Consider the following 16,336-nt stretch of genomic DNA (forward strand, 5'->3'; position numbering starts at 1 on the left):
ATAATGTTCTCGTGATAGAAGTTTTAATACTTGAAACAAACGCACCATAAGGTTCTAATTAATCGTCTGAGGCTAGTTATTGATAATGTTATATTTGGGGTTTAATAAACTTTTATAAAGAGGCAACAAATATTAGATGATATTATTACAACGAATGAAATGTTAGATGATACAAAGAAATGGAAAAAGAGTCGATCATGTTTAAGGCCGATTTTAAAAATGCTTATGATTATGTAGAATGAAGGTATTTAGATAAGTTGATGGGAAATATGGAATTCCTAAGGAGATGAAGAAAGTGGATTATGGAGTGTACTCAATTAGCTTCACCATGTATCCTCCTTAAAAGAAGTCCAACTAAAGAATTTGGAACCAAATGAAAGGGCTAAGGCAGGGTTACCTCTGGCGAAACTAGATATTGAATCCCGTGTTGCACGGGGCGCTATGGAATGCACCAAACATGATAAACATATGCCAAATCTTGGAGAAGATAACCGATATGATGTCAAATAGTGCATTGACGCCTATATAGTGAGGGCGGGGTCGTTGAATGTTGAGGATCAAGCCAGCTATAATAAGCTCGTGGCCTATGTCGAGGGTTTGGGTGTTGTGCAATAGGTGGCTAGGGGCGGCCGCCTTGTTGTAGATATGAGCGGGGAGCCCCTGTTCGAGCAAGTTTTGATAAATGTTAAGGAGCTCCTTGAGTGCAGAATGACCAAGGAAGTCGAGGATTATCTAGGTAGCCACATAGTTTTAATTATTATCGTTTGTATACGTGCGTATTTCGTCCTCGTTTGCTAATTTATGCTCGTTTTGCTGCAGGTGCGATGTCGACGCCTCATGACCGTATGATAAAAAATATGGCGGCCAAGACTAAGAAGGGGCAAAATGGGTACCCGGACTCTGATACTGGAAGGACCTCATGCTCAAACTGGTCCGGGGGGTTTTCTTTTGCTCCTCAGGCCGGGCATCATTCTCCTCAGCAAGCGACATCATCGAGACCGAAGCGGCTCATTCCGAGGATTTAGTCGACTTGACTGCAGACCGGGGAAGGGAAAGTTCATTTTGCCTCCCGTGTTCCACGAGTCAAACTTCTTCGAGGGCTCCACTCTAGAGATGGAACAGGTGGAATCCCTACATCTGGAGGAGCTGGACCGACCAAGGAGGAGGCAGCTGTTAGCCCAAGATGCCTCGATCGTGCTGAGGATCCTCAGGATGGAGGTGGTGTATACCAATGGTGGAACTACCCAGGATATCAAGCTTAAGAAGGTTTGACCAGCCCTTTCGAACGTCGAGGGGAAGTTGAGGAAGGCTGATTCTGACCTTAAGGATTTCAAAAAGGCAAAGGAAAATCTGGCTAAGGCCAAGGAGGACCTGGGGACCTGAGACTCAAAAAAGAAGGCTCTTGAGGACCTGGTCGCCGCCTTGAGGGCCGATGTTGCTCCTGCCGAGGATGAACCTAAAGACCTCGCGACATTGACTACTGATAAGTGCTAAATTGTAGTTATTTTGTGTATGTAAATAATGGCACTTATCGATACTTTTTGTAATACTGTTTGAATAATTCCCCGTTTTTGTGTATATTTGTATCTTTTGTGTTTTGTTACGTTTTCATGTAAATATATACCATTTGATAATTTTGTTGTCTTTTTGTAGGTATTTATGCGTGTTCAAAGCTTTGAGGAATAAAGTGTCGAAGACACGGCGACGAGCACACGATTTTACCAATTCATCAGCGGGCAAGACTCAAAATAAGGATGATAAAAATCATCAATTTTGTTGCAATTTATTTATTGTTAGATAGATCATGAAATAAGCTTTCCAACGCTTCGAACCGGGCGCAAATCGGAGTTACGGTTCTCAAGTTATGACCAAAACAAGATTTCATTTTTCTGTTGAGCGGGCTAAGCGGGCTTGACTGCGCTAAGCGCGGCCTGGGAGATTTAAAGACCAATTCTGGCAGAAAGTAGGGCGCTTAGCGCGGGTTTTTGGTGCTAAGCGCGGTCTGGCGGTTTAAGACCAATAAAAGACACCGTGCTTAGCGCGGTGAGCGTGCTTAGCGCGGTCTGCGATTTTCAGTTTGTGTATTTATAGTTCATAACACATTTTTTCGGGTTTTTATCACCTCTTTCCCCCATGGAAGAGCTCTGATCCATTTTTGATAGTTTAGAGGCTTAGGAAACACTATTGGGTGCTACATCATGTGGATTGGCTACGGATTTGTCTCGATTGCCTTGACACGGTGAGAGTTTCCGGTTCATCTTCTTTCTTCCCTATGTTTCATTCCAATGGTGGACTTTGTATATATATTTCTACTCTTATTGTATGTACATTTGTTGATCTTGGGATCGTTTATATATTAACTTTACAAATCATCATTGTTGTTGTTCTTGATCTTTTTGCTTAAATGCTCTGGATTTGTGTTGTTGTAGAAATAGACATCATAGATCTTGATTAGGAATGATAACTGTTAGTTTCTAGATTTCAGACATGGATTTAGGGCTAACAATCATTATGGGTATCGATTTTAATGCCTCCGTGTTGTTTGTGTCGGTTGAGACATCGCTAATGTGAATAGTGCGGTTGAGCTTTCGTCGGTGTTTCAGACATGGACATTGATGTGGCATCTCGAATGATGCCCGGTGATTTTGATGCGTATTGTGAGTGTTGAGCGATAGCTTCGTATTTAAGTATTTGACGGGTAGAACGAAATGCAATTCCATAACTATTACTCGTAGACTATTAAGATTGTTTATTTGCTTTATTTACTTTTCTCGCATTTACTTTCCGCACCCAATCATGAAACTTAGAACGCGAGATAGTCGAACGGCAGTTTTTCTCTACCAATCTCTGTGGACTACGATACGATAACCTATATCACCCGGTAATAAATAATACCTATTACTTTTTGCTTGCCGCTTTACCGTTTCAGCAACTACTCAGGCCAAGATCGTTACTTGTTATCCGGGACTGTGAACGAAGGTTTGGTCAATTCTCAAACGAGTTTTGATAATGTTGTGGTTCAGCTCAAGGCTCTGAGTCTTGAAGTCGAGCTCCGTACTAAAGGGAACCAGCTTCGTGTACCAGGTCATCGACGAGAAGGTGGTGGTCCCTGACTTCTTGAGGGAGGATGACGTGTCCGGGGAGGCGTTGAAGACCGTTCCCGAGGAGCCTACCCTAGAGGAGTTCGCCCAAGAGAAGTCTGGTTTAGGGGAGTAGTTAGGACAAGATGCCCAGCTTGTCGTCGAGGAGTCCCAGCCGCATGTTTGATCGGTTTTGTGCTATTCTGGCCTACGTGTCGTATGGTTGTAATTTTTGTTCTTCGGGCGCTACCCACTTTGCTGTAATGTTCGTACAATGTGGTCCTCGTGGCCAATTTTAATTTCTGCTGACGTGGTACGACGATGGTGGGGCTTAAGCGAGTGTCCCTCGTCGGGCAGCGGATTTTCTTGTTACATGAGCGTCATCTTGCCTTTTGTTTCAAGTTGTGATGCAGCACTTGTACCTGGGCGCGCATACCTGGTTGGTTCCGCTCGAGCAATAGTTTGATCGAGTGAGTCGACGGTTTATGGCCTTAGTTGTAGTATTGTTTTAGTTTTTCGGCGTTCCATGGTCGAGCGAGTTCTTCCTCGTCTAAACGTTCAAGGTAGTAGGCCCTGTTTTATGCTTTTGCTAGGACTCATTACGGGCCTTCACAATTCGCCGCGAGTTTTCCTTCGCGGAAGTCTTTGTGATTCCTTTTTAGAACGAGGCTGTTGACCTCAAAATCTCTTCGTATGACTTTGGCGTCGTACCTCATGGCTATTTTTTTATTAAGCGAGGCTTCTCGAAGGAATGCCCCCGACCTGACTTCTTCGACAAGATCGGGTTCCTCTCTCGGGGCCTCGTTGTTTTCTTTCATATACATGGGAGCTTCTGTCAACCTGGAAGGCATGTGTATTTCGACGGGGATTACTACCTCGGTTCCATATAGTCGGAACACAGTCTCACCGGTTATTGAGTGGGGTGTCGATCGGTATGCCCAGAGCACATTCTAGAGCTCCTTGACCCACCTCTTCTTGGTCTTGTCGAGCCTTTTCTTGAGGCCGCGTAAAATGACTTTGTTTGCAACTTCGGCCCGCCCGTTTTTCTGGGGGTGCTCGACATATGCGAAGTGTTGCGTGGTGCCGAGCTTGGCCACGAATTCCTGGAATTTTTTATCGGTGGCAATTGCTTGGGGGATGCCGAAGCGGGAAATGATGTTTTGTTTATAGAAATGTAGGATGTTTTGGGTTGTGATTTTGGCCAGGGCCTCAACCATCACGCCTGCCCGTCACCCTTCCCCATCACTAGCTCGTCATCTCATTGGCGATTGGTCAAGTGCGCTCCTCCTAGAACATTGATGTTTTGTCTGTCATCCTTCTGACGAATGTCATTGCTGATGTGTAGGCATTTTCCCTCATCGCAGTGACGATTAGTTTGTCACGCTGGTTGTAACGCCCCAAATTTAATTAATTATTTAATTAAATTACTAATGATTTAATTATTGGATTTAGTCGAAAATTAGATTCGTCGGTATTATTTTAAGAGGCGTAATTGGAGTATTAAATTAAAATCGGATTTTTAGTCGGTTCAAGCGGAGGAATAATATTAAGAATAATATTATTTATTGGACTAATTTTTATTTAAGTAATTCGATTGAATTGTGTGTGATGAATAGCAATGTGGAGGTGTGTGTAAATGGCCCAATAAGACAATATGGAATTATATTATTATTTGGAATATAAGAAAAATATTAGGTTTTGTTGGTGGAGGAAATTTGGAGCTTTTGGAATAGATCGTGAAACAAGGCTGCAAACACAGAGAACGAGGTTTTGGTAAAAAGGAGGAATTGATCATTGATTGTTGGGGAAAAGGTTTGCACTCGATCAGATTTTAGAGGTGATCTCCATATACAAGGTAAAGGTGGGGTTCAAATCTTATAACCGAGATTAAGATAGTTGGTACGTGGGATTGGGGTTATTGATTTTCCTACTGTGTTTGTATTGAAATCGTAATGCTTGATTCTGAATAAAATTTATGGCCGTCGTTGTTGAAATTGTATTGAACAAATCATGTATATGGCTGATGTTGATGTTGTGTTGATTTGGAATTTAATAATAGTATAATATATGACTGGTGTTGGTCGTTGGAAATTGATGGAATGTTTGATAGTGGGGTTGAATCGAAACTAAAATTTATGAAGAAGAAGAAGAAGGAAAGGGGTTACGGGACGACCGCCCCTGGGTGAAGGAGACGCCCGCCCTTAAGGGCAGTGGGTAGGGGACGGCCGACCTTGTGGTGGTGGGAGAGGAGATTCCCATCTTGGGTGGCGGGGTTACGGAGACGTCCGCCCCTTAGGATTAGTTGGGTGGGACGTCCGTTCCATAACTTTAGGGGACCACAGAATTTGTATGTGTGCCTTATTATAACTCTATATTTTTCCTTGTTCTCTTTACCAGATTTAATGGAACTCCTGACTTAATTATTCTGTTTCAGGCAATAATTAGTTGGTAAGCATTATTAAAACATATATTAGTAATCCCACGAATATGTATATGAACAAATTAATTAATTAGGTGAACCAGTGATAACAGAAATACAGTGATCAAGTGGTTGTAACAGTAGTGGCAAGAATTAAAGTAGTAGTAGTGTATATAAAACCTTGACAGAGATTAGAAATTATAACAATAGGTTCTAGTAGCAAAAAACTAAATCTATGACAGGATATTGGCTAATAGTAGCAGAGTCATTTTTAATGGTAGCAGAGTTAGATGAAACATTACCGAATTAGTCGAGTTAGCGAATTAAGCGGTAAAATTAGTTGTTCGGAATTAGTTGAAAATTGTTAGGGCCGGTCGCGTATATTCGTAGATATTTTTGGTTGATTTGTATGTTATAATTATGTCGAATAAGTTGATTTGTAGGTGCGGTTGAATTGTTCTAGTTTATGGAATTATGTTGTTGATGAGTTGTTATTGAATGTGTTGTTCTGAATACTTGTTGTTGATTTTGTTATTGTTAAATATGTCGTTGTTGTTGAGCTGCTGTTGATTATAAGTTGTTGTTGATCAGTTGAATTGTCCCGATTTATGGACATGTTTGAGTTGTAGGTCTGATGACCAATGTTAATTTAAGTTGATGCAGTTGTTGTATGTTGATGTTGCATTGTTGTGTATTTGTTGTTGAAGTTGAAGTCGCACGTCATACACTGCATGATTAAGTTGGCCTTGATGGCACCACGTTGAAAGTTGAAGGCTTATGCCTTGGCCTTAATGGCACCACGTTGAAGGCTTATGCCTTGTCAATGCCTCGATAAACTGGCATATGTTTAAGCTGGGAATCCTTCTCCGAATGGTACCACATGCATTTGCATAGTTGAGTCGTATAATGCGTCGTATGTTGTTTTGTCGTTGTTATCAAGTTTGCTGCCGTATAAAGTTGTTGTTGTGATGAAGTAGTAAAATTGTATAATTCTAATCTAATATACTAGTTATCATACTCCTGTTTATATTATTGGATATCTCACCCCTTCTGCTGATGCTTCCCCTACCATGGGAAATGGACAAGTACTCAAGATTAGCTAAGGAAGTTCGAAGTAACTTTGTGAAGTCTTTAGTAGTTGTTAGTCGAGTTGGTGTCTTGCTTTGATACGTAACACTCGGGATGAGATTATGATTGTATTTGTTGTTCTATTGCTATTTATAGCTGTTTAATATCCAAGTTGAATAATAAGAAGTAATTACTGTTGTTTTAGTTGAATAAGTTGTTAACTGATTTGTAAATTGAAAGTTGCAATTCCGTTGTTTTAATAATAAAAAGGTTGTTATGTTCATACGAATAAATATGTTGCGAGTTGTTCAGCCGAATGCTATATATCATATTAAAAGAAATACAGGTTAATTTGTTGTTTTAAGTTGAAATGTGACATCCTGTTTTATGTTTGAAATTTTGGCACTCTGATTTTATTATAATTTTGGGTAGAATTTGGGGTGTTACACATAAAATAATGGGAATTAGAGTGTTACAAGTAAGAGTTGTTTTCAGTAGAACATTGGTAAATAGTGCTACATCTGCAACCGCTATAGCATCTTCGTGCGTGGTGGCAGAGCGAGTGGATCTTGATCTAGCCATTTTATGGATTAGTGAAGTTAAAAGTAATGAAAACAAATATTTTGGAGAATCGGTAGGTTTTATCGGTGTTGCATTTGATTTAGTCGAACGCAACTGAATCTTGTCTTCAATTTGTTAGATCTTCTATTTTGAAGCTGAAGAGAACTCCACATTGGAAAATCAGATGTGGAGATGGAGGATTGTAGGATATGGGGATATCAAAGTATTCAAATTGTGTTTGAAGTATGTTACTTGAAATAGCGTCATTTCAAATATATAAGGAAGAGGAATAATCGTCTCTCTATCTTTCAGGCGCGAAAAGAGGAAGACTCTTGGATATGTTTAGGATATGAATCATCTCTAGTTGGGTACTTGATATTCCAGTGTTTAAGAGAATATTCTAGAAGTCGACTGAGTGATTAGCTGGTACGTTCGACCCAGTGTGTTCCATCTCAAAGTGGCCGGACAAGTAGAGATGTGGCCGAATTTAGGGTGATATGAACGTCCTAGAACAATTAGTGTTAGTTAAATTGAATATTGAATATTGAATATTATATATGTGTGTAAATACTAAAATTAAATAAAATTCTATTTACTTAAGGTAAATAATAAAATTGTTTATTTTTAAATACAATACAAAATAATATTCAAAATTTGTATAACAAATACAAAAATAATAATGAATAATTAGTACATAATAATTAGTTGTGAAATGAATATAATATTGTTTTAAAAATAGTGAAATTTGTTTAAAATTAAGAATTTAAATTTTAATAAAAAATTGCATTTTTTATTAAAAATATTAAAATTCATATATTTTAAAAATATTAATAAAAATCACGTGTTTTTGATTAATATTTCTTAAAAATACTGATTTGGAATATATGTTTACTCTCAATTTTAAACAAATCAAAATCTTTATAATAAAATAAAATTATATGCTATTCACTTATTTTATATAATATTTCTTAAAAATAAATGATTTTTAATATTTATTAATAACAAATTTCTATTATAAAAAATAAATATTTTTATGAACTTTAAATAAATTTTACTATTTTTAATTTTGAATAAAATTACATTATACTTACTTAAAATACACTATAAAATTGATATATTTTTAAATAGCATTAAAAATCTTAAAATAAACTACAAAAAAAATGAAAACAAATAATGAGTTATGATCCACTCGAAAAAATATATATAAACAAAACAAAGAAATTGATAAGTTTTCTCTCATTTTTTTAGTATATTTAATCAATTTTTATTTTATATATATATTTTTTTAAATTCTATTATGCTCAGCTATATTTTTATGTACTCATTATTTATTTATTTTTTACATATTTTGAGCAATATTTGGTATTCTATTTAAAATTGAAACAATTTCATTATTTACTTTAAATAATAGAATATGATTTTATTTAAAGAAAATAAAAAAGTGAAATTTGTTTAAAATAAGAAGAAGTTATTTTTTATTAAGAATCTTGATTTTTTTAAAGAAATATTTAGAATCAAAATTTTCTTAAAATGAAGAGTTATTTAATTGTTAAAAACGTGGGAGATATGTATTTAATTTAATATGAAGAAGAAATTATGATTTGATAAATAAAATTATTTATTACTAAAAATAAGAGGAAAATATTTTAACTAAGAATCATGATTCTTAACAAATTATTTCTAAACATTAAATTAATATGATATAAAATATTATAAATGAATGTAACTATTAGGTACTATATATAAATTTATTTTTTATTTATTAAATTTTAAAATGCCAATTCATACCAGAAAAATTAAAATGCTGAATTGCAATGTTTTAGATAAATATCTCACTAAATATATAGATTTTAAATAAATTATAGTTAAAAATAGTATTAATTATGATAATATTAGCTATAAACTATTAAAAAATTTAGGGGGCAACTTAGAAAGAGTTCAAGTAGTCACATGATATCATCTAATCTTAAACATTTAATTATTATTAAATATTATAATTGTTTGTTGTTTACAAATATCAGCTATAAATTGCTAAAAAATTTATATCAATAAATTTGATTTTTTCAATAATTCTCTTAAATTGTAATTAATGAAATATATATTTTATACATGTAACAAACTAATTTAAACTGGGTCCAATAAAGATAGCTCAAATGTTAAAATTTTGATGAATCCAAAAGGTGAATTCTTATCTATCCAACTCAAAAAGTTGGGTAAAGTTATCTTCAGTGTAAAATGTCTTGGAAACAACAAATAATTATATTATTTTACAATTAAATTAAATATGTTAAAATTAAATGAGATCTTGTGATTGATTGAAGGTATCCTACCAAACTTTTTGTGATGGATAGAGAAGTTGTCCCATTAAAAAAACTAAAAATCTTAAAAAGTTGAAATTCGAAATACTACCCACCTGAAATCTGAAAAGCAAAACATATTATTTTACTTTGAAATTTTGGATCCATATTGGCTTTGGCCATCTCTGAGTGCGTCATACACCAGTCTTATGCAACACTCAGTTTTATTATTTTAATAATATATCAAACTGTTCATCTTGACATTTTCAAAGCTCTGATCATGTATAAATCAGAAATCACCCAAACGCATTAATTTTTTTATTTTATTTTGGTATTCTGTCAATTTGATAGTCTAATCTCATTCAGAGTTTTTACACAGTTGCGGAAGATCGAATTGTGATCTTCTTTATTAAGTCTAACGATCACCACCGAACTAGTTATACTATAACATTATTGTTATCAATACTATATAATCGATCAGCACTGAACCAACTATATTATAATATTATAATTATTATTATTATTATCAATATCTGTACGAACCCCGGCCTTGAATATTTATAATATTCCTATTCCTATAATATTGACTAGGACATATAAAAAAAGGAAACGTCACAACCCCTTAAATTAAAACTATTTTTATTCTTATCTCTGATTTTATATATATACTGGTTTCACCAACAACAACATTGAAAACAAAAGAAGCTGAGAAGAAAAAGCCATGGCTGTGAGAGAAATAGAAGAAGGAGTGGTTGATTCAAATTCTACTATTCCTTTGAAACAACACTTTGTGTTTGTACATGGCATAAGTGGAGGAAGTTGGTGTTGGTACAAAATTTGTTGTCTTATGGAGAATTCTGGGTACAAAGTTTCATGCATCGACCTTAAAAGCTGTGGAATTGATCAATCTCATGCTGATTCTATTCTTACTTTTGATGATTATAATAAACCTCTTATTGATTTCATATCTGAATTACCAGATAATGAAAAGGTAATTTCTATATTTTAATTTTAATTTTGATCTTGATTCCTTCACCTTATGTATTATAATATTAATAATACATATGAATCATAGGTTATATTGGTGGGGCATAGTGCAGGAGGGTTGAGTATTACAGATGCATGTCACAAATTTCCAAATAAAATTCGTTTAGCAGTGTATGTGGCAGCAACTATGCTAAAATTTGGATACTCAACCGATCAAGATCTTAAAGATGTGAGTCATTTTCATAAACTCTATGTTCTGTTTTTTAGCATGTTATAAGATTCATATGAGTTCATAATACAATAAAGTTTTTGGGGGGTGGGAATAGTATAATATGATAGCGATGTGTATTATTGTTGGATTCAAAAACTTGGAGGTTTCCTTTACAGCAAGGATGATGTTCTTGTTACAATATTTGGTTGCCAACTGGCTTCTCACAAACAAACATTTTACTAGTTTTCAGGCAACTATAATATAGCTGTATTTTATTAGAGTCAATTAAATGAATATGCTTTCTCATCCAAGTGTGGAGATGATTGATTGATTTACAAGTGAAGTGTTTTACTAAATTATGAATTTATTTTAGTCAACCAATTAGTAGTTGAATTTTTTTTAAAGGTGAATAATCGAGATGTCACCGAATTATGAATTCATGTTTTTACAGTCTGATGTCTCTGTACAACTATTAATTAGACTGTTTTAATTGTAGTGATTATAGAATTATATTTTAGTTCAAAACAAAATGATGAAAAGGTATCTAATTGTAACCCAATCTAATGTGCACGAGCAAAGCTAATTGTCTTTATATTTGCAATCATCAGTCTAGTAATAAAGTTGTATGTGTTTCTCCTCCTAATCTCTTGTTCATCGCCAATAATTTGTAACATTCATTGTCCCTATAAAATAGCAATAATTGTACTTCTCATTATTTATTGGTAACATGGTGTTATGTTGTTTAGAGACATGAAATTGTTCAATAATATGTATCTCCTCGTTCCTATCTACTTTGTCATACATAGCAAACTTTTGTGTTAGGAATAAATTGAAGATTTACACTAAACCCAATGTGCCTCCTACCCAATGATTGAAAAGTAAAACGTTAAAAAAAAAACACTACTAGCTACTACTACTCTAACAATAATTGGATAGTAATGATAGATAGAAATTGTTTGAAATTTGTGGCAAACAGGGAGTACCAGATTTATCGGAGTTTGGTGATGTCTATGAATTGGGGTTTGGATTGGGACAGGACAAGCCTCCAACAAGTGCTTTGATAAGGAAACAGCTTCAACGCAAAATCTTATATCCTCTAGCCCCTCACGAGGTACATAAAAAAATTAGATATTAAATTAATGGTTTATTTGTATCTATATCTCCAATAAAAAAGAAAAGGACATAATGTGCAAGCATTTTTTCTATAAAACTATTCAAATGTAGGGTACACCCACATGGCTCTTGACAAATGCTTTGATTTATGCTTAATTTCATCCCCTGCTTTTCTCACATGTAGGACCTTTTGTACCAATTTTCTTGTGCAAAAACAATCAAAAACACAATAATCTTCCAAAGGAAAAACAATGTTGGCAAATATTCTAGACAAAATTTGTAATTATATATATTTGCAAGCATGTCTAACCGGTCACGTTTAAACGACCAAGCATGTCTAACCGGTCACGTTTAAACGATCGATTATATTCAATAACTTTTATTTTATGTCTATGTTGTGTCTGATATCTATGTCGGTGTTGATAATGGATGATCAGGATTCAACCCTAGCTGCGATGCTGTTGAGGCCGGGGCCATTGCTAGCATTAACAAGTGCGAAATTCGGAGAAAATATTGAAGTGGAGAAAGTGGGACGTGTGTACATAAGGACAAAGCAAGACAAAGTGATAAAACCAAAGCAGCAGGAAGCTATGATAAATAGGTGGCCACCATGTAGTGTGTATGAACTGGATAGTGACCATAGTCCATTCTTCTCTGCACCATTTTTACTATTTGGCTTGCTTATTAAAGTTGCAGCTTTTGACGTTGGATGCAACTAGATAGATATATTTTACACAATAATAATCACCACGTTTTTCTAGTATGGGAAGATCAAAAGAATTGTTGTACTAGAATAAAATGGATGGGTGTGGGTGACTTTATAAAAAAAATAGAATAAAATGAGTGTCTATTGGATTTTGCTTGGTTGTGCAAATCAATATCATGGGTTTTGTTTTTGTTTATTTTTAGAAGGAATCTCATTGTCTATCTCTATAAGAACTATCTTCTTTTTAACTAATTTTTTTTCTTATATAAAAGTGTGGAAATGAAGTTATGTTGTGACCACTTACATTGTATGAGTCTTTTACCTCTCACTATGCATGCATTATCTTAAAACATTGAGATACGTAATACCGAAATTAGGATGATGAAAAGATAGTTGCAAGAGATTAAAATTGTACAAAAATAATTGTACAGAATTGAGCTTATTTAAGTTGACATAATATTTTTTTAATGTTATTATTATTTTTAAAGCAAACAATAACAACTTATTTCGCTTAATTTTTTGTTAATTAACAAAAAAAAAAAGTTAATGAAATTTTTAGTTAGGTGGGTTGCTATGTTCCTTGTGCTTTTCTTTGACTGAAAAAGAGAGGTTCCCTCAGCTTAGTGCCCTCACAGTCCACAGTCCATGTGGTGTGTTGGCCACGGAATCAGCCAATGGCCCATTCTATGCAGATATTACCCTCAAAGTCTTCTTGAACATGTTCATTGCGCATATTTGTTGACAGAATAAAAAACATGATGATTAAATTTAAATCGATCAAAAATAAAATCGCATATCATACTTTTTTTTTTTAATAGGCAATGGAATTACTTGAGAGCATAAGGAGTGCTCACCCGTGGATACAAAGCGGAAAAATTTCTACTGCTCAAAACAAGAGAGCGGGAGAATATTACAAGAGTAAAAATTACAACAAGACTTAAGCCTATAGAAGGAGCAAAGCTACCTCCAAGAATTAGAAACCACCCCAACCCAACATTCATTAAAACTAAAAGAATCCTGCTTGAAAATGATAGCGTTCCTTATCAACCAAATTCCCCACACCGTCGCCAACCAAATAACCACTATCGTGTCCCTAACAACCGAACCTTTCACCTTATGCATGGCGAACGGGTACCTAACAAAGTCCTCGAAGGAACATATCATACATAAAAATGGAAGAAAATTAAATATTATTAAATCAAATTTTCTCTTATAAAAATGTTTAATATTTTATTTTTTCTTACATTAATTTTAAATTTAATTTTTTTCTTTTAACATAATTTTTTTTCATATTAATTCCTTAATTTTTCAAATCATATAATATTTTTCATTTTTGTCTAATTAGCAATTAATTTAATAATTAATTTTTGAGTTTTTTTTTGATAGTTAAATGAAATGAACTATATTGATATCTTCTTAAAAGTTAAAAAAAATTAATATAAGCTCTTTTTTTTATGTTAAGTAGCCAAAATAAACTCCGAAGTTAACGTACCGGACAAAAAATTAATATAAGCTCTTTATTAAATTTGTTTTTTTTTAAATTGAATAAAGTTGTACAAATATATTTTAAGACTTTTTTATTTTTGTATAATATATTAAATTTATATATTATTTTTAAATTTTTAACACTATTTACTAGTTTAATTTGATCTAGTTTTTGTTATTTCATATATTTTCAATACAATTAATTATTTATGGCTCATAATATTAATTTTTAAAATATTATTATATTTCACATCAAACATATTATTTTACCACATCTTTATAATACTAATATTAATAAAATAAATTATAAATTATAATTTAAAAAAAGTGTCATTAAAAAAGTTAAATATTTAAATATCAATTCAAAATAAATTAAATAAATATAATATTATTTGATTTTAAGATCAATTATAAGCACGCCATGAATCCCTCTCCAAATTGAATTTGATGTCTAGAAAAAGATTTGACGGGAAGAGAAAATGAAGGAAATGCTTTGGCGGCGAAAATTAATGTTTAGGTTCACTGTTTCAAACACTTCCTTCCTTCCTACGCAATCCAAACCATTGGTTGAATCAACCATAACAACCTCTAGCCAACCTCTGATCATCATCTATTGGGCGTATTATTTACTCTATCACAACCCACTCTTGGCTTATATCTCTTGTCAAAGAACTTAACAAGATGCTCAGAAACTTCATTTGGACAGGCGATATGGCTTCTAAAAATTATTCAATGTGTCTTAGAAAACAATTTGCATACCTATTTAAGATGAAGGCCTAGGATTAAGGTTAGTTACTACTCTCAATACAGCCTCCGAGGTTAAAATCTATTATCATCTCAATGGGAACAGCTCTTGAGAAGCATAATTCCAAGGAACAAAGACTGCATAAGGCATCACATATTCTATTCACTATGAATTGTCTCAGATTTCTGGTTACCACTTTCAATTTCAAGCAATGCCTCTCAAATATCATTGCCTTAACTTCTTGTTTGGGAAATTTGTCCAAACTTTGCTCTGGTCCTGGCATCTTTGACTTTAGGATTCTTAAAAGTTTTAACATCAAGGTGCATCCCCCAGGCACCCAAGATCATGGAAATTATTTGACTTCCTCTTCCATTACACTAGCTCAAATGCAACACAATTGGTGTTGCAAATGGTTATCCTAGGCTAGCTTCTTATGCTGACATTTTTAGAAACAAAGACGGTGATTTTGTAGGTTGTTTTATTGCTTCTCTTGGTGTGCAAAACTCCCTCTAGGCGGAGCTCATGGCCATAATTTTTGCTTTTGAGTATGCTCACGAAAGGCATTAGAGATTCATTTAGATTGAAACGTATTCCATGCTAAGGACATGATTTGTATCGATTCACAATTGTTTGTCTCTAGCTAAAGACATGACTTGTATAATAACTCACATTCATGGTGAAGGAAATCATTGTGCTGACAAATTTTCCTCCATATATTTGTCATTCAATCATGAAGTTCTTCAATTAAGCAAGTTGCTGGTCAAAGTATCAGCTTATGACAGTTAGGCTGGTTAGAATTGGTAGGAAGCTTATAAAGCAAGTTACAAGTTCAACCGCCGATGATTTTACTTGGTGGGATCCCCTACTTATCACCATTAGACACCTTTTGCTGATCTTTATTTTAGTTGTCTCTTTTGGTTCTCTTGGTTAGGGTGTTCCCCTTTCCTCTTTTGTACATCTTTTATCCCATCTACTGTCAAAGTAGAATTATTTCGAGTAGAATTAATTTATGGGAAAAAATCACAACTACTGTCAAAATAAGTTCATGATTGTCTCAATATTTTTTACATCTTCAAACTAATATAACAAAAGTACTATATAACTACATACAAACTAAACGGAGGAGTAGTAACTCTAAAGTTTTCACAAAATGAATTCATATAGTTGAAGCCAAATCATGATGCTAACCACAGAGAATAATGAATTAAAAGTTATTTTAGAAATGATATCTTTGAATATAGTCAAAATTTACTTATAGTTTGAACTACAATCATAATTTTTCTGTACCTATATAATTATATTCGAAAACAAACATAACTTTTGAGTTTGTCATTTCATTCACAGAAATCAAACTTGAATTATACATCAGACTGTGGTCTACGCTACATAATAACTAAACTCAACTATTTCCACTAACTAAACAACAATCAGCCAAAAGCTATTATCAACTTCAGATAAAGAATCAACATTAAAATATAAAAGCTTCCACAAATATGTCAAACCAAATAAATTTCATATAATTCAAGATACGAAAAATTTCTCAGAATTCAAAACTAAAAGAAACTTAACATAAAAACTTCATCAAACTGTAATTTAGATGCATAACAGAAAAAATATATGAAACAAAACAAAATAAAACGACTAAATGTAACGTGCCACCATGC

At 33.7% G+C, this 16,336-nt stretch overlaps 1 protein-coding gene across 1 annotated transcript; it reads left to right on the forward strand.

The window, feature by feature from the left end:
• The first annotated feature begins 10,076 nt into the window (after window positions 1-10,076).
• Window positions 10,077-12,726, forward strand: LOC131661200 (methylesterase 17-like). Its single transcript, XM_058930651.1, has 4 exons — window positions 10,077-10,416; window positions 10,501-10,641; window positions 11,600-11,734; window positions 12,174-12,726. Exons 1-4 carry the CDS (start codon window positions 10,147-10,149, stop codon window positions 12,453-12,455), a joined length of 828 nt encoding a protein of 275 aa, XP_058786634.1. The 5' UTR covers window positions 10,077-10,146; the 3' UTR covers window positions 12,456-12,726.
• Window positions 12,727-16,336: the final 3,610 nt, after the last annotated feature.

The sequence above is a fragment of the Vicia villosa genome, linkage group LG3 (genome assembly GCF_029867415.1).
Source record: "Vicia villosa cultivar HV-30 ecotype Madison, WI linkage group LG3, Vvil1.0, whole genome shotgun sequence".
Lineage (NCBI taxonomy): Eukaryota > Viridiplantae > Streptophyta > Magnoliopsida > Fabales > Fabaceae > Vicia > Vicia villosa.

Excerpts from the sequence above, each read along its gene's own strand:
- LOC131661200 (XM_058930651.1), top strand. The coding sequence starts at position 10,147 with ATGGCTGTGAGAGAAATAGAAGAAGGAGTGGTTGATTCAAATTCTACT. Across the intron at positions 10,417-10,500 it reads AATTACCAGATAATGAAAAG|GTTATATTGGTGGGGCATAG; the intron begins GTAATTTCTATA and ends TATGAATCATAG. Across the intron at positions 11,735-12,173 it reads ATCCTCTAGCCCCTCACGAG|GATTCAACCCTAGCTGCGAT; the intron begins GTACATAAAAAA and ends ATGGATGATCAG.